The 20,898-nt window shown below is 35.7% G+C and overlaps 3 protein-coding genes and 1 long non-coding RNA gene across 4 annotated transcripts; 2 read left to right on the forward strand and 2 right to left on the reverse strand.

Moving 5' to 3' along the window:
• Positions 1 to 435: 435 nt before the first annotated feature.
• On the reverse strand, positions 436 to 2,014 carry LOC131432720 (zinc finger protein 836-like). Its single transcript, XM_058599190.1, has 3 exons — positions 1,804 to 2,014; positions 768 to 1,750; positions 436 to 708 (listed from the first exon to the last, which is right to left on the reverse strand). Exons 1-3 carry the CDS (start codon positions 1,912 to 1,914, stop codon positions 501 to 503), a joined length of 1,302 nt encoding a protein of 433 aa, XP_058455173.1. The 5' UTR covers positions 1,915 to 2,014; the 3' UTR covers positions 436 to 500.
• An 8,153-nt stretch (positions 2,015 to 10,167) lies between these two features.
• Positions 10,168 to 11,173, forward strand: LOC131432722 (uncharacterized). Its single transcript, XR_009229950.1, has 3 exons — positions 10,168 to 10,306; positions 10,371 to 10,690; positions 10,751 to 11,173. It is a non-coding gene; the product is annotated as an uncharacterized LOC131432722 (long non-coding RNA).
• A 1,148-nt stretch (positions 11,174 to 12,321) lies between these two features.
• On the forward strand, positions 12,322 to 13,632 carry LOC131432723 (zinc finger protein 484-like). The gene is made up of 4 exons (XM_058599193.1): positions 12,322 to 12,382; positions 12,449 to 12,609; positions 12,665 to 13,290; positions 13,349 to 13,632. Exons 2-4 carry the CDS (start codon positions 12,511 to 12,513, stop codon positions 13,614 to 13,616), a joined length of 993 nt encoding a protein of 330 aa, XP_058455176.1. The 5' UTR covers positions 12,322 to 12,382; positions 12,449 to 12,510; the 3' UTR covers positions 13,617 to 13,632.
• Positions 13,633 to 15,408: 1,776 nt separating this feature from the next.
• On the reverse strand, positions 15,409 to 17,403 carry LOC131428289 (ER lumen protein-retaining receptor). The gene is made up of 2 exons (XM_058592118.1): positions 16,533 to 17,403; positions 15,409 to 16,468 (listed from the first exon to the last, which is right to left on the reverse strand). Exon 1 carries the CDS (start codon positions 17,199 to 17,201, stop codon positions 16,563 to 16,565), a length of 639 nt encoding a protein of 212 aa, XP_058448101.1. The 5' UTR covers positions 17,202 to 17,403; the 3' UTR covers positions 15,409 to 16,468; positions 16,533 to 16,562.
• Between the last annotated feature and the right edge of the window lie 3,495 nt (positions 17,404 to 20,898).

Here is a 20,898-nt window from a genome sequence, read left to right on the forward strand (position 1 = left end):
TTCAGGGTGCAGTTCAAAGTCAATATTGGAGCAATGATCAAGCAACAATTCATCCGTTTGCAATATAATATAGAGAATCAGCAGAGCTAAATGATTTAAGTTTCGTTGCGATATCAGAGAATCTTAAGCACGATATCGTTGCGGTTCAAGTGTTTATTTCACATTTACATGCCATTTTTGAAAGACAGAATTCAAATTCGAAATCTTTAAAAACATAGCCGACGTGATGTTGAACACCGCGGAAAACATTCCCGGTGGACCCACAAGCACGATGCTTTTTGTGCTGAGAGGTCCGTCCGTTGTGTGCACTGGACCGCGAAAAACATCCCCGGGAGGTGGCCCGCAGAGTCAACAAAACGTTGATAACACTCCCTCCCACGTCCCCCACCTCCTTCCTTACCCTTCCATCTAACCAATAATAAAACAACGTAAAAGTTTTAGTAATGTGAATTTTAAATAATTCATTTAATAAAGGAATATGAATGAATTAATTTCTAGAATCAATTATGGCGTCGTGCAACATGATCCTTCAATAACCGCTGGTACCCAAAAGCTTTTGGACACATACTACAAGCGAAAGGTTTTTCTTTTGTGTGGCTTCGAAGATGAACTTTAAGGTTGTTACTACGGTAAAACTCCTTCGGACAATGTGGACATTTGAATTCCCGTATATCGCTGTGAGTCATTCTATGACGGTTCAATCGGGCACTGAAACATTTATATTCATGTATTTTTCTATACAAAACCAAAGACCTTGATGAACTTACTTCGAAACAAATGCCAAATCACACAGATCGCACTTGAACTGTTTTTCGGAGTGTGTCTCCTTTTTATGATGGTACAGTGTTTTCGTTGAACTGTAAATCTTCCCACATATGTCACATGGTAACCGATTTGAACTATGACGACCTTGTGTATGTAATCTGAGAGCAATTTTGCAATGAAATTTTGTACCACATTCACTTACATTGCAGGTGTACGGTCGAATATCCTCATGTCGATTGACATGACCTTCCATTCGATTGCGTTCTACAAGTTTCCCACATTTATCACACTTCAGCAGGAGTGACTGATAGATTTCCTTTTCATCTCGTTGTGGCTTTGGTGTGATCCGTTCTCGTTTTTTCCTCGTGCGTGATTGTGATCTTTTTGGTTTAGAAACATTCTCGTCATCTTTCTGAAAGTCTTCTTGGAGCGGAGACAAAATGTAAGGAATATTGGACGAAGAAGTGTTAACTAAGCTTTCATTTTGGCTGGTACTATCAAAACTTAATAATTCAACCATTTCATAATCATGTTTCGATACCACGGAATCGATATGTTGATCATCGAAATCACATTCGACGGGTTCTGCAGTATCTGAATGTAGTTCATCGTGCTCTATAAGGTTCTCTTCATTGTCTTCAAATTGTGTATCATCCAACCGCTCTACAAACTCTGATTCGACTTCAGAAGCTTGGTCAGTAATCAACTCATATTCTTCGATTTGTTCATTTCCTTTTATGGGCGCTTCAAATTCCACTTCTACGTTTGTGATTTCTATAGATTCGATTTCATTCGACAATGGCGTAAAACATTGCTCCACTTTAGGAACCAGATCGGTTGAAGTACGATTTTCTTCGAATGAATAATTCTTTTCGAAAAGTAGCTGTACTTTCTGACAATTTTGGCGGAATTCGAAAAAATCTTTTACTTTCAAGGCACAAAGTGCACAAACATCTAGTGGAAATCTTCCATCATCGGGGTTTATCTAAAAGACAATTCATGAAATAAGATGTTTTGATTGTAGAAAATTTAATTTACCAATATGCTAATGCAAATCGCAACCTTTTGCAGAAGATTATCCTGAAGTATGGAATGAATAAGATTTGTTCGAGCCATGCATAAACGACACATTTTGTCTATCGTAGACATTTCAACAATTAATCACTTTACTGTTTTTTCGTTTCAAAAGTTTTATTTGTTGTTATTTTTTTTTAAATTGAAGGCATGAGCTGTTGCTATCGACCATGGTTTGTTTTTTTAGTATGACTGTCTTGATAACTACATGCTCATTACAAATGATTCCAAAGTAAGTAGTGCTACGCAAAAAAAAGTAAATTTTAACTTAAGGACGATTTCAGAAAATATACTATCTGCCTATTAAAGTTTTTCTACATTCACAGAAAATAAAAACTACCTATTATTTAACTTCTTTTTACTTAGATCAGCTGTTTTTCAAAGAAAGGCGAAGTTTACAAATATAAACAAATCGAGTTTCTCCTTCCTATGAATAAATACTCCAAATCTTACAATTTTTTTCTAGAAATTTTGATTCTACGAATATCTCAATCTTTGTAATACAAATGACGTGCGAAACTATCATTCCATTTGTTTTCGTAAGTTTCGCCCTTCGCGTTCCACGCCAACAAACAAAACGATACTTCAATTGATAGAAAGGAAGGGCGAAATTATTTCCTTGTCGGCATTTTAGATGATTTCCGAACTTTTCACTACTGGAAATAATAAATGACCCGATACAATCGTTGAAGTTCAGTGCAGAGATGGTCAGATAAGCATTTTTTCGAACCCGAACCCGACCTGTACCCGCTTGAAAAAAAAAACTTTTACTTGTTCCCAACGCGAAGCCGAGATTAAATTGAATTAAGAGAAAACAATGCGTTGGAGATGGGTATAGCGTGATGGGATAGTCGATGCCTTCCACGCAGCCCGCCTGGGTTCGATTCCCAACCCCACAAATAGAATCAGAAAGTTTTTCTGGCCCGAATCTGAACCCGACGGTAAAAAATAAAAATCTTTACCCGTACCCGAACCCGAAAAAAAGCTCTGAAAACTCGACTAGATTTTTTTACCCGAACCCGAACCGTACCCGTTGAAAATGAGAAAATCGGCACCCGTACCTGATCTGAACCCGACAAACATCAATTTTTCTGTACCCGAACACGACAAATACCCGTCGGTAATCGGGTATGAAACTACAAATACAACGTAATCGTGTTATATTCAGAAACTGATACTCAAAATTCGATTATTGCTTGTTTGAGGATAACTAAACAGCTTGCAGTTTGATTTGGCTAGTCTAAAATATCAAATCTTTAATTATTGAAATAAAACATATTCTACATAGTAAAACAAAAATGTAACAATAATAATCTCAATGTGATTATCAATGGACGTGAGAAAAATTTGGACGTGCTGAACATCAAATACAATATATATATATATATATATATATATATATATATATATATATATATATATATATATATATATATATATATATATATATATATATATATATATATATATATATATATATATATATATATATATATATATATATATATATATATATATATATATATATATATATATATATATATATATATATATATATATATATATATTATTTGGTTCATCAAATCATCACGTTGGCCTACACTCAAATAAAAATTCACGTTCGATTCACTTGAAATTGAATATTTTACGTGACGAAAATGAATGTTATACGAACATCCCCTAAAATGAATATAGTCATCACATAAGGTTTACGTGAACTGACCAAACGTCAAACAATCTACGTGGATTTCCAGTGTGAAAAACTTGATTTTGAAAATGGCGAGCAGTGGCCCTCGAAGTGTAAGTAGTGTAAATATTTGCGAGAAAAGTTATTTAATTACAATTTTTTACTCCATCGACCGGACCATTCCAGTATGAAAGTTTCCATGTGTTCAACTGGACCGAGTGCCTGCGTGAGTCCGGAAGTTTACCCGCTCCTGCCGAATGCTTTAAACAGGCCGTCGGTATGAAGCTAGAGACACTGGAACCATGTAATGCGACTTCAACCTGAATCGGTAGTGTTGTGGGAGTTCTTGGATCTCGACTTCGGCTTCGGTTGGATGGCAGTGACAACATAAACGATTTCTGGAGGCTTGCCGATTTGAGATACCACGACGTTATTAGTTACTTCTTAAGCCATTGGAATTATATGACAATTTTCTGAAATAAATGTTTTATATTTCATGGCATTTTTCATTTCATAGATTTATATCAAAATCTGGAATCTCCCTTTCGACTTCAACCAATATATAAAATAGTAATTTTCTGGTATCTAAATTTGATATGAACTGATAGATAAATGTGATATGAACAGTACATTACATTTTACCTATGAAACACGTAACTTTTACTGGATTATGCATTAAAAAGCTTTTAAATGCCAGTCCATTAAAACCTACGTGAAAAGTAGGTGGAAAATATTCACATAACTTTTCACGTAACTATAATATGATTATTATTTTGAGTGTAGCCCATTCCTCTGTTTTATCGAAACAGAGTATAAACAAATATATTATATATCAATATGGATCACTCTTGCGATTCACGAGGGACATCACAGTAAAGTGCGGTGGTAAAAAAGGTTACTAATACACTACAAATTTTCTAATGCACATATGACAGCCATGGATTCAGTACACTGAATCAATCAAACCCAAATATATGGAATATTTCTCGATATGCACTGCACGAAAAAATAAGCTGTAAATACGGTTTATAATAGCAATCTGATACTAACTCGGAAGAGAACACATTGTTATATAAAAAATCCCTATTTATATAAATGAGTGTGAAATGTAAACGCAGAACTAAACGAATTAATCTTAATGCTTATTCCAGAATTTTACCAACATTTCCGAATTAAGTATTGCAATTTCTTGATTTGAAAATATAATCCATTTGTATTCAGGTTTACTGTGATAATGATTCCCGATTCCAGTCCAGTTTGTTTAGAGCATTTCATTGAACTGCAGATATGTAATACTACGGTATATTATTGTTTGTAATGCAGTTGGCACTACTGGTACAGCTCGATGTCTTTAATTTACTGTTTATCCGTGAGACAAACAGGTCGAAATCATAGTAAGTTTACAGTTAACAAATCTTTTTTGCTTACACATTAATTCACTAGAAAGAAGAACGGCTTGATGCTGATTTTAAATACACAGTGCTGCCACTATGAACATTTATTACAAATGAAATTGAAAAAAGTGAAACATCCTCCGAAAATTTTCATTTTTATTGGTGATTAAGACGATAGGTCTTAAAGAACGTAATTCTACATTATTTTTAGGCAATATTTACTTTCGTCAGAAAAAACACATGAAAATGTTCACACCTCTATTTGGGCATCATGCTCAATTAGTTGTGACATTTCACTTCTGGGTGCACGATAAACGCAAACTATTAAATTTGACTGAACTAATAGCCTTGAGCGTCACGAGATGGTGTTACCGACGACACGACCAGGCACTCCGAAGGAAAATCTGAATAAAAAGTGTTCGTGAGCGATTTACCGCCAGTTACCAAAAATATAGCGACCCCTTGATAATGATAAAAATAATTTTCTTGAGCAACACTGTTTAAGTTGCTACGAACTTGTTACCAAGGAGCCCCATAATAAATAAACAAACCATTTGAGAAAGTTATATTATTTTAAATTGTGTGCCATTAGTGCCAAACTAATAAAAACGAAAGATTATTCTAAAGAAATCGAGAATGTACGTAGCTGTACAAGGTGCCGCGAGCCATCGGCCGGCGACTCGTCCCTCTGAGGACGTTCAACGTAACTGGTGACTGATTCAGAAACTCTCACATTCTACAAGTTTAACTTTTTGGATTTGCACCAACCGAACTGGGACTGGAACTGGGTGCCCAATATCTAAATCTGACATGACAGACATGCGTCATCTTATATCATCATCATTGCTATCCAGTAGCTCTACCTGTAATGTAGTGTTATTTAACTCATTTATGATGCTGGTCATTCTTTTCAGGAATATCCAATCGAGTTTCGGAAACATCACTATAGCTTAATATATTGTCATCAAACTAGAAATTTCGTGCCAGTCTGCACGGAACAAACGAAAAAATTTATTGTTTGAATGTATCTGAAATGACATTTGACTACTTCAACAGGTTCCAGACGCCTTACGGAATCGTAGTTACTGACTATTTTCAGCTTGAGAATAAATTATCAAATTATCTGAAGGAAACTTATCTTTGTGGGTGGTTTACAATGTGCACTTAAGAACCTATAATTTTGATCAGATCCTAAGAAGCTTGATTCCCGCACTTTTCAAGTGCCTTTCATGTTCATCAAATTTTACATATGTTTTGCGAAGGTCTCCAAATAACAGAGCAGAAGTAGAGGAGTTTCTCGAATGTCTAAAAAAAAACAAATATGAATTCAGATTATATGTGTATTCGTACCTGTTAACGAAGTACGATTCTGGAATGGATTAAAAAATAAAGCTCAAATATTTAAGTATCTTTGATTTGCTGCACTCGAGTTTCATGCATCTCGTAGAATAGTACGAATATACCGAATCGACTCAGTTTGATCGTTCATATTTCAATACTGAATTCCGATGATTGGACTGATAAAAAGTTTCGGAACAGAGGTACTCCATACAAAAGATCTTGGTCACATACAGCAACCTGATTGCGCTAGTCTTACAACAAATTTTTCATATGTTCGAGCCCCAGCTGAACTAATCGATCCACTACGTCTAGTGATGCTGCAGAACTTGCAACTTGCCGCGAAATAAGGATTTTCCCCTCGGGGCAGTTAGTTTTGTTTACATTCCTCAAGTCATCAATAAGCGGTTACCAAGGTTTCGTTAATTGTTATTTAAAATCAATAATTCATCAACTTGTGTTGCCTGTTTTAATAATTTTTCAGGTGCTTTCGTTTTGACATTACCAGTTACTGAGGGGTACTTAAATTTGCGATACAGTTTAGATAGACGAGTGGCAGGTCGTGTCGTCGGTGTTACTGTGATGTCCTTTTCGATTTGTATTGAATTCGTTAAAGTGATCCATATTGATATATAATATATTTGGTATAAATCAAAAAATATATCATATCTGGCAACGCATCATTGAAGTTGCTACGAGACGGAAATAGTTCGTTTGTTGTTTTCCACTCGTTTACTGACGTACCTACCAACTCATATTACACACTTCATACGGTTGGAAACGAAGAATACCAAAACAACCTATCTGAGACCACAATTCTTGTAACGTCTTCTAGTGGTGTCCCTGATGGATGAAAAAGTAGTACTTGCAGAGAGTAAATAATCAATAAGTTTTTCAATTTACTCTTATTTTCTGTTTCTCAAAATCTGTTTTTTGTCACTAGTAGAAGAACACTTTGTGATGGTAGAACTGAAACTTTCCCACTACTGCTTGAAATTTGAAATACCATTTTTGTGATTACGAGGTGTATCGAGCCGATTCGTTCACATATATTGATACTAACGCATATTTTTGCAGGAAAAGATAATCATTAAGAAAGATTGTACATGTAGATTGTATTTTTTTATTCATAACAGTCAGTCTGACTACATCGTGTAAGATTTTACATCGCCTAGTCTCGGTTCTGACCGAGACACACTTGAGAAAAGCTGGGATTGTTTATCTTGCTTGAATTGTTGAGCCGTGACATGACTTGGGTCCATCACACGTATGAAAGTCATATTTCAAATTTTTACACTTGACAGTCGCTTTTCAAATTATTAAATGTCTAATATAAATGCTAGTAAAGGTATATCCATGGCTTCCGGTCTCAGCTTACGTTTGAAACGTTTTATGAGCCTTGCAGTTTTTGCTGAAAAAAACTGAACCAATAAATTACTAATCGTTTTCAAGCAATAAGAAATAAAACGGATTTACCACATTGGAGTCAACTGCATCCTAACGCTGAGATCCTGAATAGAATTCAATATTCGCAATGTACATTCGTACATACACGTTACATTCTATTGCGGTTTTTTAAACTGTAACTCAGCACAGTATTTTTTTGTTTGATGTAAATCTTTTACGTTATCGGAACCAACTACTAGTCGGTCAGTTGCTTTTACACCTCCACTGTTTATGGAAATAATAAACAGTAACTATGGTGAATTGAATTGTACCCTTCAGCCGACGACACGACCTGCCACTCGTCTATCAAAACTGTATCGTAAACTTAACTACCCCTCAGTAACTGGAAATGTCAAATCGAAAACGCAAGTGATTTTTTTTAAACTGGCTGCACAAGTGGATATATTATTGATTTTGAATAACAGTCACCATAACCTTGGTTACTGCATATCGAAGGCAAGATAATGTAAACAAAATGAATTTCAGATCGGTTATTATATTACGGAACATTTAAATGGATTTACCTGCCTCGAGCGTAATGTAAAAATTGAGGAGTATGAGCTATGTCTTTTATAAAGGCAAGTTTAAAATTCAGGTCTTAGGGACATTGGGATGCATAACTCACTGCTGACTTGAAACCGTTGTGTGATGACAGCTCAGCGCAAACCAATGAGGAAGACATGGAAATGACCGACAACGAGCTGAGCGAGGCTAGTGCTCTGCGGTACCTACATAACGTACGGTAAAATGATTTCTTTGTGGAATTCCACTAGTAATCCTCGAATAGTGGCCAACAAGGTGAAATACTGTTTCCACTGCTGCGCAATCAACCGAACACTAATAGAACTATTCCACCGCTTTCAAAACATGTTTATTTGTTTTGGGGTTCCTTGGCAACTAGTCCATAGCAACTTAAACAGTGTTGCTCGAGAAGATTATTTTTATCATTTACAAGGGGTCGCTAGATTTGTTGTAACTGGTGGTAAAACGTTAGCGAACAGTTTTAATGCTGATTTTTCTTCGGAGTGCCTGGTCGTGTCGTCGCTTCAGCATTGCAAGTTGTACAGAAAATTCTCTAGAGTACACTGTCACTCTGACAGTGTGTCCTGACAGTGTACCACATAACGCAAAATGTGTCCTCGAAAATTGGACGGAGTATTCCGTATTATAATTTGTATTTGCTAATACTGTATACGATTCTGATAGAAAATTATGCATCTTTTCGTGTAATATTACTGCCTATAGAACGACACCAACACGTTTGTGAAATTACATCAAAATTGCTGCACATGACTACTCACTACTGATGTGCAGCGATTACGATTTAATATCACAACAATGTTCTAAATGTTGTAATATTATACGAAAAGATGCATAATTTATTATCAGAAATATTGGGATATTTCTCGAAAACAGAAAATTATTGCATTTGATATTCAGTACGTCTAATTTTTTCACATCAATTGATAATCACATTGAGGTGGTTAAAATTCTATTATTGATATGTATTACAAAAATTTACAGTAGATGAAAAAGAAAATCAGGTGACAAACACGAATGGGAATGTTGTTGAAAAATAAACAAATGAACCGTATCCATGGTTAAGCCGACGACACGACCTGCCACTCGCCTATAAAAACTGTATCGCAAATTTAACTACCCCTCAGGTAGTCATCCTAAAAACATATTTTCACGATACTGAGAGTCACGTCGATCTCTTTCGTAGCTTTTGACATGCATGTACCATTCGTAGTGCTCATTCCGTGACGGGTAACAATCGTATACAATCAGATGAAGGGGAGCGTCTAGCATTCTACCGAACGAATACAGGAGCACTACTTCATGTAGGAACTGGAGTGCCTACGTTTGCCAGTTTTAAGCTTAATTTCAGCGTTTTTATGGGCACGATAGAACGGTCAGATAACAGATTTTATAGCTGGGTACATCTTACGCAACGCGTATTAATGTCCTGCTATGGTTGCGCCTGAACTATGTGTGATTTGTTGTATGGCAGATGATCGAATCCTATGTAATAAGTGAGCACTGATGAACAAAACAATTTACAACTCTTGATTATTCAACGAAGGTTTTTACTTACCTATTTTTCGATATTGGCACGAAATGCAAAGCGGTTTGTTTTTGTTTATTTGTGTTAGAAAAAGGTTCCTTGGTAACGAGTTTGTAACAACCAGAAAAGTGTTGCAGGAAATATTTATTCTGTCATTAACAAGGGGTCTTTCAACATTGTGGTAACTGGAGAAGAATCACTTTTCATTAAGTTTTTTGTTCGGAGTGTCTGGTCGACGACACGACCAGGCACTCCAAAGAAAAATCTGGAAAAAATGTGTTCGTGAGTGATTTACCGCCAGTTACCACAAATATAGCGACCCCTTGAAAATGATTCAAAAAATCTTCTTGCGCAACACTGTTTAAGTTGCTACGAACTAGTTACCAAGGAGTCCCATAGTAAATAAATAAACCACAATGTCGAAAAAAATCAGAACGATTTTCTCTAGCCAAACTTTTTCTGAGTTAGAACTAGTTATTTCTGAGTTTAAATTAGTTATTGCTGGAATACTTTGCGTGAAATATTTGTGAAAAGGTATTGGATCAGATTCAGTCAAGGTTCAAAAGTCTTAATGTTGCATTATGACGAATCATTTTAGGACATCATATATGACACCTGGTCAGGATAATAAGTGTCATGACGTAATGCAAATTACAAACGCAGGAAGCTCAATGGATCCTCGAGATCTCGTGAGGCAATTCACGAGAACCATACCCTCGAATCTTCTACCCGGGAAAACATGTCGGGAAGCAATATGGCTCATTGAGGACTGCAATTGATCGAGAAAGTGATGAAGAATTAGCTACAAATGCGATACGGTTCGAGCAATTGTAATAATTGCAAATTACTCGGACTTATTTATTTAGAAATGATGGTTTGATCTATCGTTTTCAGAAGATTTTAGAATTTCATCACACTGTAAGTAGTTTGAAAGTAACCTTTTTCGATCGTATTGGACTTTTTTATTCCGAATTACAGAATGATCCTTCCAAGTCGGGGCACCAGATCCAAGTTCAACAAATGATTATGTAGATTAACTGATATTTTGGCCACTAATAAAAGCTCTGTGTTATAAAATTGAAGTACATCGATTCCCGGAAAGACTTCTTCATTCATAAACATATTGGCCCTTATTACCGTTCTCACTTTTACTTTCACATTCACTTCACTTACATGTCACTTTACTTGATTTTCCTTATTACCAGTATCACGCATAGTGAAGTGATCATTGTAATGGAAAAAACTTATTTTTTCAACAAAATGTTGGTGGCGTGATGTTCATAATGACATCAAGTGCATCCAAGTAATTACTTTTGTCTCTAAAGCGACTTCCGTAATAAAGATTTACATTCACTTCATTCGATTTTCACCGTGAAGTGATACCGGTAATAAGGGCCATTAGATACATATCAACCAAAAACATTCCCGTTACCCTGTTTTTGAAACAGCAAGATTAAATCAACTATATGCCCCATGATTTTTTTTCGTAATTTTTAGCGATTCAAAACTGGTTTCATATGATTATTTTGTTTGATTAGAATCTACGAATTAGATCGAAATTTTCACTTGAAGATACCGAAAAGATACTAGCACAATTCAGTATCTGTTCAAATATGTCCAGAGATTAAGTCAGAGCAGCATTAATAATAAATCGATTATACACCCTGTTTTTGAATAATGCATATTGACTTTTCGATGGATTTTGCTAGCGTTATTAGGAATAGATTTTAGAATAAGAGCGAATATTTTTGTTTAGAAAAGTTTCTGATATTCGAAAGTCTCTTTATCGTCAGTTGCGAAACTCGGTATGGTATAAGTAGATCTGATAAATTATGCCCAACTCCTCTAGTAAACATAAATACTACGAATATTCTCTTAATAAGGGCCGTCGTAAACTCTGATTGGTTCCTTATACAAATTTAAACCCATGTTGATCTTGAAAAACATAACAGTGTGGCTTCGAGAACCGGTGCAAAAAAAAACTGCACGATCATCAAACGAATGGTATTCTGTAGAGATGGGAGAGCTGCTCGGTAGCAAAACAACTTTTGCTGTTGAAAATATTTAGATTTAATTTTTCTCTTTCAACTGCTGTGAAAAGATTAAGGTAAATAAATGTAACTACGGTAACGGTAGGTGTTATTTTAAAAACATCAGTTTTTCAGGCTGAGTTGCCAGTTTCATACATTTTTCGAACAATTTCGTTTTGACATTACGAGTTACTGAGGGGTAGTTAAATTTGCGATACAGTTTTTAATAGCGAGTGGCAGGTCGTGTCGTCGGTCTGGTCGTGTCGTCGGTTAAGCTGTATACCGATTTTCAGTGATTCTAGTTTCATCTACATTTCATCAAAGTACATTGTCACTGTGACAGTGTATTTTGGCGCGAACGAATTTGACAATTCTCTCCCCTACTTCTATGCATAAGATTCGATGCCTGAGAGCGTCATGCGAGCGAAAAAGGATGTTGGCAATGATTTGTTAGGAACATGTGAGAGCTGGGTATCTTGTTAATATGATGTCTTTGCTTGTATGTACAAGATTCGATTCATGTTTGCAAAAAAAGATGTAAGAGCTTGATATCTTGTTAATATGATGTCTTTGGTCTTTGGTAATATATATGCCAATAGCTATTTGTTTATAATGTTTAATTATTAGTGAATTTATTGATTAGCAGTCTTCGGAAGCTACTATAGCAGTTTCTGTTTTACATATGTAACATATGAAAACTTGTAAAACATGGGTGTTTGTCGTATATGTTTACGGCCTTGTGAGGATAATAAGCGGCTTATGGATAGGCATTTTCGCGAAAAGGCACAAGATATTTTTAGTTTGATGGTAAGTGTTTACCTTTGAAATGGAAAAATTTTAACTTAAATTTTCTATACAATAGATTGACGTTCGAAAAACAAAAACATCTTTGGTAGCTTGCGACATGTGCCACATAAAAATTAACAAGTACTACGACTTTAAGCATAAGTGTAGGCAACAGGAATATGCATTCAAAAATGCGACCAAAAAGTCGATTGGTTTTTCTGTAGTCAAAATAAATGTTGCATCAACGTTTGAGCATAATTACGTTGATAACCCTGATCTCGAAACAGTTCAGTCTGAAGAACCACCGAAAATAAAACGCAAAATGACTAGACCAAAACGATCTCTATTACGATTTACAAAGGAACAACTTGCAATAAGATCCAAAAAAGAGTTGTATGAAGAACGGCGTAAAGTCATTTGTGAAGAGTGCGGCAAGATGGTGCAAGATTCTCGAATGGAAGCCCATAAAAATGTTCATTTAGGCGTTAAACCATACGCTTGTCTAGAACCTAACTGCAAACAATTATTTCGCTGTTTACCATCTCTTAGAATGCATGTTAAACGCACGCATGCTAATGGACATTATCCGTGCGATCAATGTGGTAAAGTTCTCGGAAGTAAGCTGACTCTACGAACTCATTTGTACTCGCACAGAGAAAAGCAGTTCAAATGTGAAATATGTGGTCTGATGACTCTGAACAAGTAAGAGTTCTTTTAAATCTTCAGCACCTTATCCTCAATTTTTTTGTTTTTTTCTCAGGTCTCGTCTGGAGCTGCATATGCGAGTCCACACTCAGAAGCGGGATTTTAAGTGTCCTCACTGCCCCAAGTCATTCTATGTTAATACGGTTCTTACTTTGCACCTCCGCAGTCATTCCGGCGAAAAACCCTACGTTTGTCACGTTTGCTACGCTGCCAATTCTCATCGTATATTGTATGTTAAACATATGAAAAAATTTCACCCCAAAGAAGAGATATATAAATTATGTGATATGCCAAAGATAGCTGCGGTAATAAAACAAGAATAGAATAATATATAAAATTGACGCCGCATTCATTGAAAATTTATTATTCTGTGAATAACTTGGTTACCGTTATGCCTATTCGGTTACAGGTTTGTCTGTGAGAGGACGCCGCTTCCGACTGGTCAGTTGTAATGAATTCCTGATAATGTGAGAAGGAATGTTGGTATACTATAAGGAATTTTGCTTGTTCATGTGTGAGGTATACAATATCTTACAAAAAACATTCTCGAGCAAAATTGATAGTTTTGCAAGTAAAATTTGATTACTAAGCAATGATATTAGGAACAAGAATAGCAAGTAAACCTTCAAATACAACTGCGAAGGTACTATACTAGAAGTTTGTATTCAATGAACGAAATAATTAATTACCGTTCAGTTGATTGGGTATTGTTCCACGGGTCACTTGAAAATCCAATACATCTGGGCTTGTAACCGGCATACTTGGTACTTGAATCGTACCTCCTACGCATAGTCACTGTAGGAATTTGGATATGAATTGAAGATTCGATATTTGCACAATTTCTGAACAAAGCTATTCAAATTTCATGCAGTCAATGTTTTAATTTCTGTCGAAAGTATCAAACATTTTGTTTTTTTTTACAGATATAACATATTTTACTTCTAAACATTAGTTATTTAGGGGTTTTGGAACCGGTTTTGTGCTAAGTGCAAATAACGTTCTATTTAAAGTTTGGTTTTGGAACGGTAAAAAGAATGGTAGGTTCCATTAGATTTCACCATGAAAAAAAAACTATTTCGTAATAATTAAGTTAAGGTCTAAACGTTATTGCTGGTATCGAATTCAGGAAATTGGTATGCAAACAATCTTCTATGTTTGAACTCCACAGTCCCAAGTAATCCGAGCAGTCTGATTATACCACCCAGCAGTATAACATGAACCGCTAAACAGACGTGATGTTTCAGGTATTTGCAGAAAACTTTTTGGTTTTGCACCGAAGTGCAATGTTCTTACTGACGTGCCGATTTATGTTCTATAATGCTCTCTAGACTGATAGTCATATTTCTACAAAATGGTCTTTGAAAGTTAAAATAACGATTTTTAGACATCAGGAAAAACCAATAGGGTAAAGGTTTCATCTCAGTTTCACTAGTCATCTCATATACTAAAAACTATTAGTTAGAGTGAGATCTGCCTCTATTCGATCCAAGGATTCTAAGGGTAAGATGAAAATAAGTGCATTCGATTCGAGTTTTCGCGTGGCTATAATAGCAGTATTGCTCGATTGTCGAATTATTTCACCGAATCTTGGAGCCGAAACAACGATCTTTTATCCGATTTTATCACAATTCGTTAATTGAAAGTTGAGTAATCAGTAAAAGAACATGGCGACTCTGCTAATGAGATGACTATTTGTACAATAGCCTTCTATACAAAAAACTAATCAAAAATATATTCGATATTTACGTTTCGTGAATCCTACATAAATAGGAAACGCGTGGCATGAAAATAGGATACATTATAAAACCATTTTAAATTGCAATACAACGATCAAAACACAAACGAAATCAGGATATTATCCCCAATATTGTGTCACATTTGTAAATTGTATAACAATGAAATACCTATATCTGTAACTTTATTCCCAATTTTTTTGTATGCGCTAGTAAATGTCGTTTATATTTTGTTATAGCATGACCTAGTTTTGAGTAATTTAATGCATTGGTTAGTTCGAACTATCGCAATGTAAAAAGCAATTGAATAAGCAATGACAATTATGCATTGCAATTTAATATGTTGCTAGGAGATTTCGGAGAGTGCACTAAAAAAACACACTTTACACTGTAATCTTTATTGGAATTATCTCAATAATCATTACGATTTTATGTATTACATGGTAGCAGTAAAATATTAGTTTTATCAAGTAGAAGAATAAAGGGGTTTGTTTCCTTCAATCAGTTTGATCGTTCATTTCTTCTAGATAAACGATTCTTACGAAGCAGTCGGATTTTTTTTTCCATTTTATCTTAAAGTACGATGAATCAAAATAAAAATACTAAAGAATCTAGTTGTATATTTTTCTCTCTTATATGATCCGTTTTTTTCATAGACGACTGAAAAATCCCTAATGTTTTGCCTTTCGATATCGCCATTACTTTGTTCTACCAAAAGATGTGGCTTTGACAAAGAACTACACAACGTTGTCTCTAAAAAGCGAAAAAAAAGGATAATGAACTCAACACTTTCTAGTACAGAACATTGACAATATAACATAAAATTCAAGGATACAGGGAAAACCAAATTTAAATAAAACTGTAATGCTTCATCAGAGCATTCTAATTTGTAAAGCGTACGGAAAAGTAATATTTTAAATGGTGGATTATATTTCGCGAGTCGGCTAATCATCTAACGGAAATACGATGACATGAGCTAAACACAATTATTATTGCAAAAAAAACTAAACAATTCAAAAACGACCCAATGCTATAATTGTTTCAGAATCGTTACTTGACATGAAGCTTTTTTCTTTAAGTTCCAATTTGCAAAACACAAACATTGTGTGGTTGATTGTTCTATGATCCAGACAATTTTGCTCTGAAGAAACGTATTCTGTTGACGCAGAGCAAAATTATCTGAATTTTCACTCACGAGCCGTCGAAAAGTTCATTCGTTGCACTATACTGTATGCTTAGGAGTTGGTTGTTGCTCCAAATGATCTTTCCAAATGTTCGGACTTCGATTTCTCTCTAAACGCTGGATTGATATAAGACTACCAGTTTTTCTTCGAAGTTTACATTACTTTTATTTCCTTCTCGTGCGGTCATCTGTTTTTCACATTACTTGCTAATGGCTTCTCTCTATCTCTCTTGAACATCGGTTATTATCCAGTTTGATTCTACGGTTGGAAAAATAACTTCAATACAAAATCTCATGTAGTACGAGGAAGTTATTCAACTTACCTCCCTACAGTGACGATAATGAAGACCGCCTTACGCCGGCAACTGAAGCTTCTTTCCCTTCAATACCTTGGTAATGTAGAGGTAGAAGAAATCGCAGTACAAAATCGTTTGAATGGCTCCAGCAAAGATTGCAATAAGATCATAGTGACCTTCTGCGTAGTATCGGTAGATCCAATTCAGCAGATACAATGCACGGTACGATCCCAGGGCGAACAGATAGTGACTGGTGATACTCTCCGCTTCTCCCGTTTTGCTGACCAGGAACAATTGGGGCAAAATGGCCACCGCTTCAAGGTAGATAGAGAAGGTCCACAGTACTTCCAGTGGAGTAAAGCTTGCGTTGATCAGTAGTGCCAGAATGAAGCATGGAACCAGCAAAAACTCGATACGGAATGAATCGTGATTATGATCATAAGTTGCCTTAAACTTGACGTACATCAAATAAATCGTGGCTACCGAAGAACTTATGAAAACCATTTTCATAATAGTATTGTAAACACTGATGAATGTCGTCACAAGGTCTAGATAGCGACTAATATAGACGATCATAAACAGGATCTGAGATTTGCCGGATATGCCAGCACAGGATCTGGTTTTCCATATTTTTATCAGTAATAGAATAATTGCCAGCAAGTGCGACAAATCACCGGCCAGTCGAAAGATATTCATGATTCACAGAATTGTTTTCCTACTGCAGTAACAATATCGGCACTAAACGGTTCCAACCGTGTCACCAGTCGTAGCTTAATCTGGAGAAAAATTCTCCAGACAATCAGTGGACAAAACGGGAAAAAATTGCTTACTGCAAAACCGGACCGACTGACGTGTAAACACTCTTCTTCTAACCAAGATGGCAATCGTCTTCTTTCTCGCTCTGACTCGTTGAATTCAATAGAGGCCGAGAACAATTTCGACAATAAAAAAAACTGTCAATGATGACTGACAGCTTAGTTGATGAAAATGCGTTTACGTGGTTTATAGAAAGAGTTCATTTCATTTCGAGTAGGACGTAATATTATTAGAGATGTGAGGTGGTATATTGCGTTTGCTTAACAAATCGACGTCAACATTTCAAAAGGGTCTAAAATAAACGACAGATTCTCTTTGTTTACTTTCTATTTCCACTATATCTGCGTCTACCCGCATACGCATGGCTGCCAGATGGCTGACTAAACGCTGCCAGCGGGAAAAATATGGCTGGTAGACATTCTGGTGACCGAGTGCCTCACTGCTGCCAGATATATAACTGGGGAGGGGGGGGGGGGGCTTTTGTTCCAAAATGGACCAGTTTCTGATAGGCTGAGTTTGATGTTGCTACCCGCACATTGTGCAAAGACAAAACTTTTGCAGGGTACGCGAGCAATGATGCCAAGTATAAAAAAAAAATCAGAAAACAAATTTATTAAAATGTATAATTTTAGCTCACCAATGAAAATGAAAATTCTCAGAGAATGTTTCACTTTTTTCAATCTCATTTGTAATAAATGTATATAGTGACAGCACTGTGTAATTAAAATCAGCATCAAGCCGTTCTTCTTTTTAGTGAATATAAGTGTAACCAAAAAAGATTTATTAAATTAGTGTAAACTCGAAAGTGTGTTTAGTTTTACGAGAAAAATGAACTGTTGTGTTCCACACTATGGTCGCACTAAGCATTTCTATCCAAACTTGACTTTTTCCGGTTTCCAAAAGATCCGGTAATACGTCAACAATGGATTCGATTTTGCGTTCAACATGAGATATTTCGTGTTTTGTCATAAAAGCTCAATTAATTGTTTTTAAGCGTTAACATATCTCAATTAATTTTTCAAAAGGGCGTAAATGCATTCACCAAAACATTTTTCACATTTATTTCAAATCAAAAATTGAGTCTAAAAATCTAAATTAAATAAATATTTTTTTCTTAGCATACAGTTATTAAAAAATCTGTAAATATGGCTACACTGTAGCCGATACGGTGGTATTTATTCCACAGGGCGAAAATGACGAGAAGGATCCCACATTATCAGATCCGAATGGATTCCGAATCAATTCCGAATCGGCGAGAAATTTTCATTCAGAATTTCATGTGGAAATCATAATGAATTTCGAATCAATTCCAACTCCAATGCAACAACCGATTCCGAATGAACCGGTTCGCCTACAACCGGTTGATTCGGAAATCATTCGGAATTGAGTGAGAAGATGCGGACTGAATTGTCAATTCGTCTTCTTCTTCTTCTTTCCTGATTTTGCACGTTTTCGTGCTGATTTTCAGTTTATTTTTAAACGAAAACCTTATATAACTGAATATACAAATTTAAAACTTCATGTTTTTCGGATATACAGAACTAGTAAATAACCAGTTCTTCTTAGAATCCCAATATAAACTATTGAAATTCGCTGGAAATTAACAAAACGGCCTACCTTAGTCAGCATCATCCATTCCTCTAGCTGGAGTGTAGTGAAATGGCTTAAGTCGCTTAAATTTCACACTAACACATTCATAAAATGAGCGAATATTCAATGACATTTATAATGTCACTGTCAATCAGGTTGATCGAGCTGCCAACTCAGGCGAAAATTCTAGCACTGAACCGATCGAGCACTGAAAAATCATGCAGTCGAGTAAGAATTCATTACGCATTCCGTCATTTCGATAATGTGGGATGATTCAGAAGGAAGAATAAGAAGCCAGTTGTCAGGTCTTGTCTTAGATGCTGACTAAGGTAGGCCGTTTTGTTAATCTCCAGCGAATTTCAACAGTTTATGTTGGAATTCTGAGAAGAACTGGTTATTTACTAGTTCTGTATATCCGAAAAAGATGGAAATTTAATTTTGTATATTCAGTTATGTAATGTTTTCATTTAAAAATAAACTGAAAATCAGCAAAATCTGGAAAGAAGAAGACGAATTGACAATTTAGTCCGCATCTTCTCACTTAATTCCGACAGATTTCCGAATCAACCGGTTGTAGCCGAAATTCATTCGGAATCGGTTGTTGCACTGAAGTTGGAATTGATTCGGAATTCCACATGGAATGTAATTATAGGCAGACCCTGTCAGCTTGGAGCGATCTCAATCTTCAGTTCAGCAACGCCATCGCACGGCGTCTCATTCAACATGTCATGTCAATTGTATGGATGTGCAGCCCTGCTATTTTGGCGCGTACGAATTTGACATTTCTCTCCCCTACTTCTATGTATGAGATTCGATGCGGACTCACCTGAGGGCGACATGCTCGCAAAAAAGGATGTTGCCAATTATTTGTTCGGGAAATGTGAGAGCTGGATATCTTGTTAATATGATGTCTTTGTTATAGGGCAAATTCAACTTTAGAGAAACAATTGTGGAAAAATCTGTTTTTCTACGTTTGTATATTCCACCTTGATTTAATGAATTCAAAACCTTCTAGAATCCATGTACCGGATTCTAAATTATGTCTGATTACAATTTCTAGTAAATAAGGCTTAGCAGGAGTTGTAATTCATAAACACCTAATTTGTCAAATGACGGAAAATTTTATTTGCAATGACTTTGTTTGAAAAGTATGAATTTTACTGGTTTCGACTTTGTCTTTCTGTTATTTCAGTCAGTGGCGAAATACGAAAAAATCTACTTTGAGGCCGCATACAGCCATTCGACGTTTTTTGGTGAATAATACGACCAATGTTGGGACGTGTATGCAGCTCGGAACTTATTTCATAGAAAAATAGCACGCTCGGTAATTTCTGATGCAATCAGTGTAAGTGAATTCTCATAAATTTGGCAATAAATCAATGGATTATTAAAAACCGTTTTATCAACACCAAAACTACAACCAACTTCGAGAAGCAGATACAAACTCGAAAAAACTATCGAAATTGCAAGAAGTGTAAAACAAGTGCTGTACTTAGGGCACATAACAGTTTTTACCAAGGTTTTTACTTTTCTTCACGTTTCGTCTTAGACTCGTCAGTGCAGAGCAGTTCAAATCGAACTGCTTAGTGCAAACTTAAACAGTTCAACTTGACCCGCTAAGCAGGCGTAAAGTTAATATTATTTGCAAAACCCTTTTTTAATTGACTCCGAAGTGCCGTGTCTTTTACTGACACGGTTCAAGTTTAACTCTGCACTGACGAGTTTAAGACGAAACATAAAGACAAGTAAAAACGGGGAATGGATGCTAATTATGCACTGAAAGAATACTACAATAATGTACCTCCATGAAAAAATTGATGAAACTGACAATAAGACAAAATGCATAACTGACCTGTCGCCATAGACGCTCAGTTCAGATAGTCGTTATTTATTCCGTCCAAGGTTCATTTGAACTGTCCGGAAAACTGAATGTGCATGGGCAGCCTAATATACATCGTAGCTGGAGCTTAGTTAACACGGTAACTTC

Source organism: Malaya genurostris, chromosome 2 (genome assembly GCF_030247185.1).
Source record: "Malaya genurostris strain Urasoe2022 chromosome 2, Malgen_1.1, whole genome shotgun sequence".
Lineage (NCBI taxonomy): Eukaryota > Metazoa > Arthropoda > Insecta > Diptera > Culicidae > Malaya > Malaya genurostris.

Coding starts and splice junctions, on each gene's coding strand:
- LOC131432723 (XM_058599193.1), top strand. CDS start 12,511: ATGGGTGTTTGTCGTATATGTTTACGGCCTTGTGAGGATAATAAGCGG. Junction 12,610..12,664: donor AAGATATTTTTAGTTTGATG/GTAAGTGTTTAC, acceptor TCTATACAATAG/ATTGACGTTCGAAAAACAAA. Junction 13,291..13,348: donor GGTCTGATGACTCTGAACAA/GTAAGAGTTCTT, acceptor TTTTTTTCTCAG/GTCTCGTCTGGAGCTGCATA.
- LOC131428289 (XM_058592118.1), bottom strand. CDS start 17,201: ATGAATATCTTTCGACTGGCCGGTGATTTGTCGCACTTGCTGGCAATT.
- LOC131432720 (XM_058599190.1), bottom strand. CDS start 1,914: ATGTCTACGATAGACAAAATGTGTCGTTTATGCATGGCTCGAACAAAT. Junction 1,751..1,803: donor CGATTTGCATTAGCATATTG/GTAAATTAAATT, acceptor ATTGTCTTTTAG/ATAAACCCCGATGATGGAAG. Junction 709..767: donor GATTTGGCATTTGTTTCGAA/GTAAGTTCATCA, acceptor TAAATGTTTCAG/TGCCCGATTGAACCGTCATA.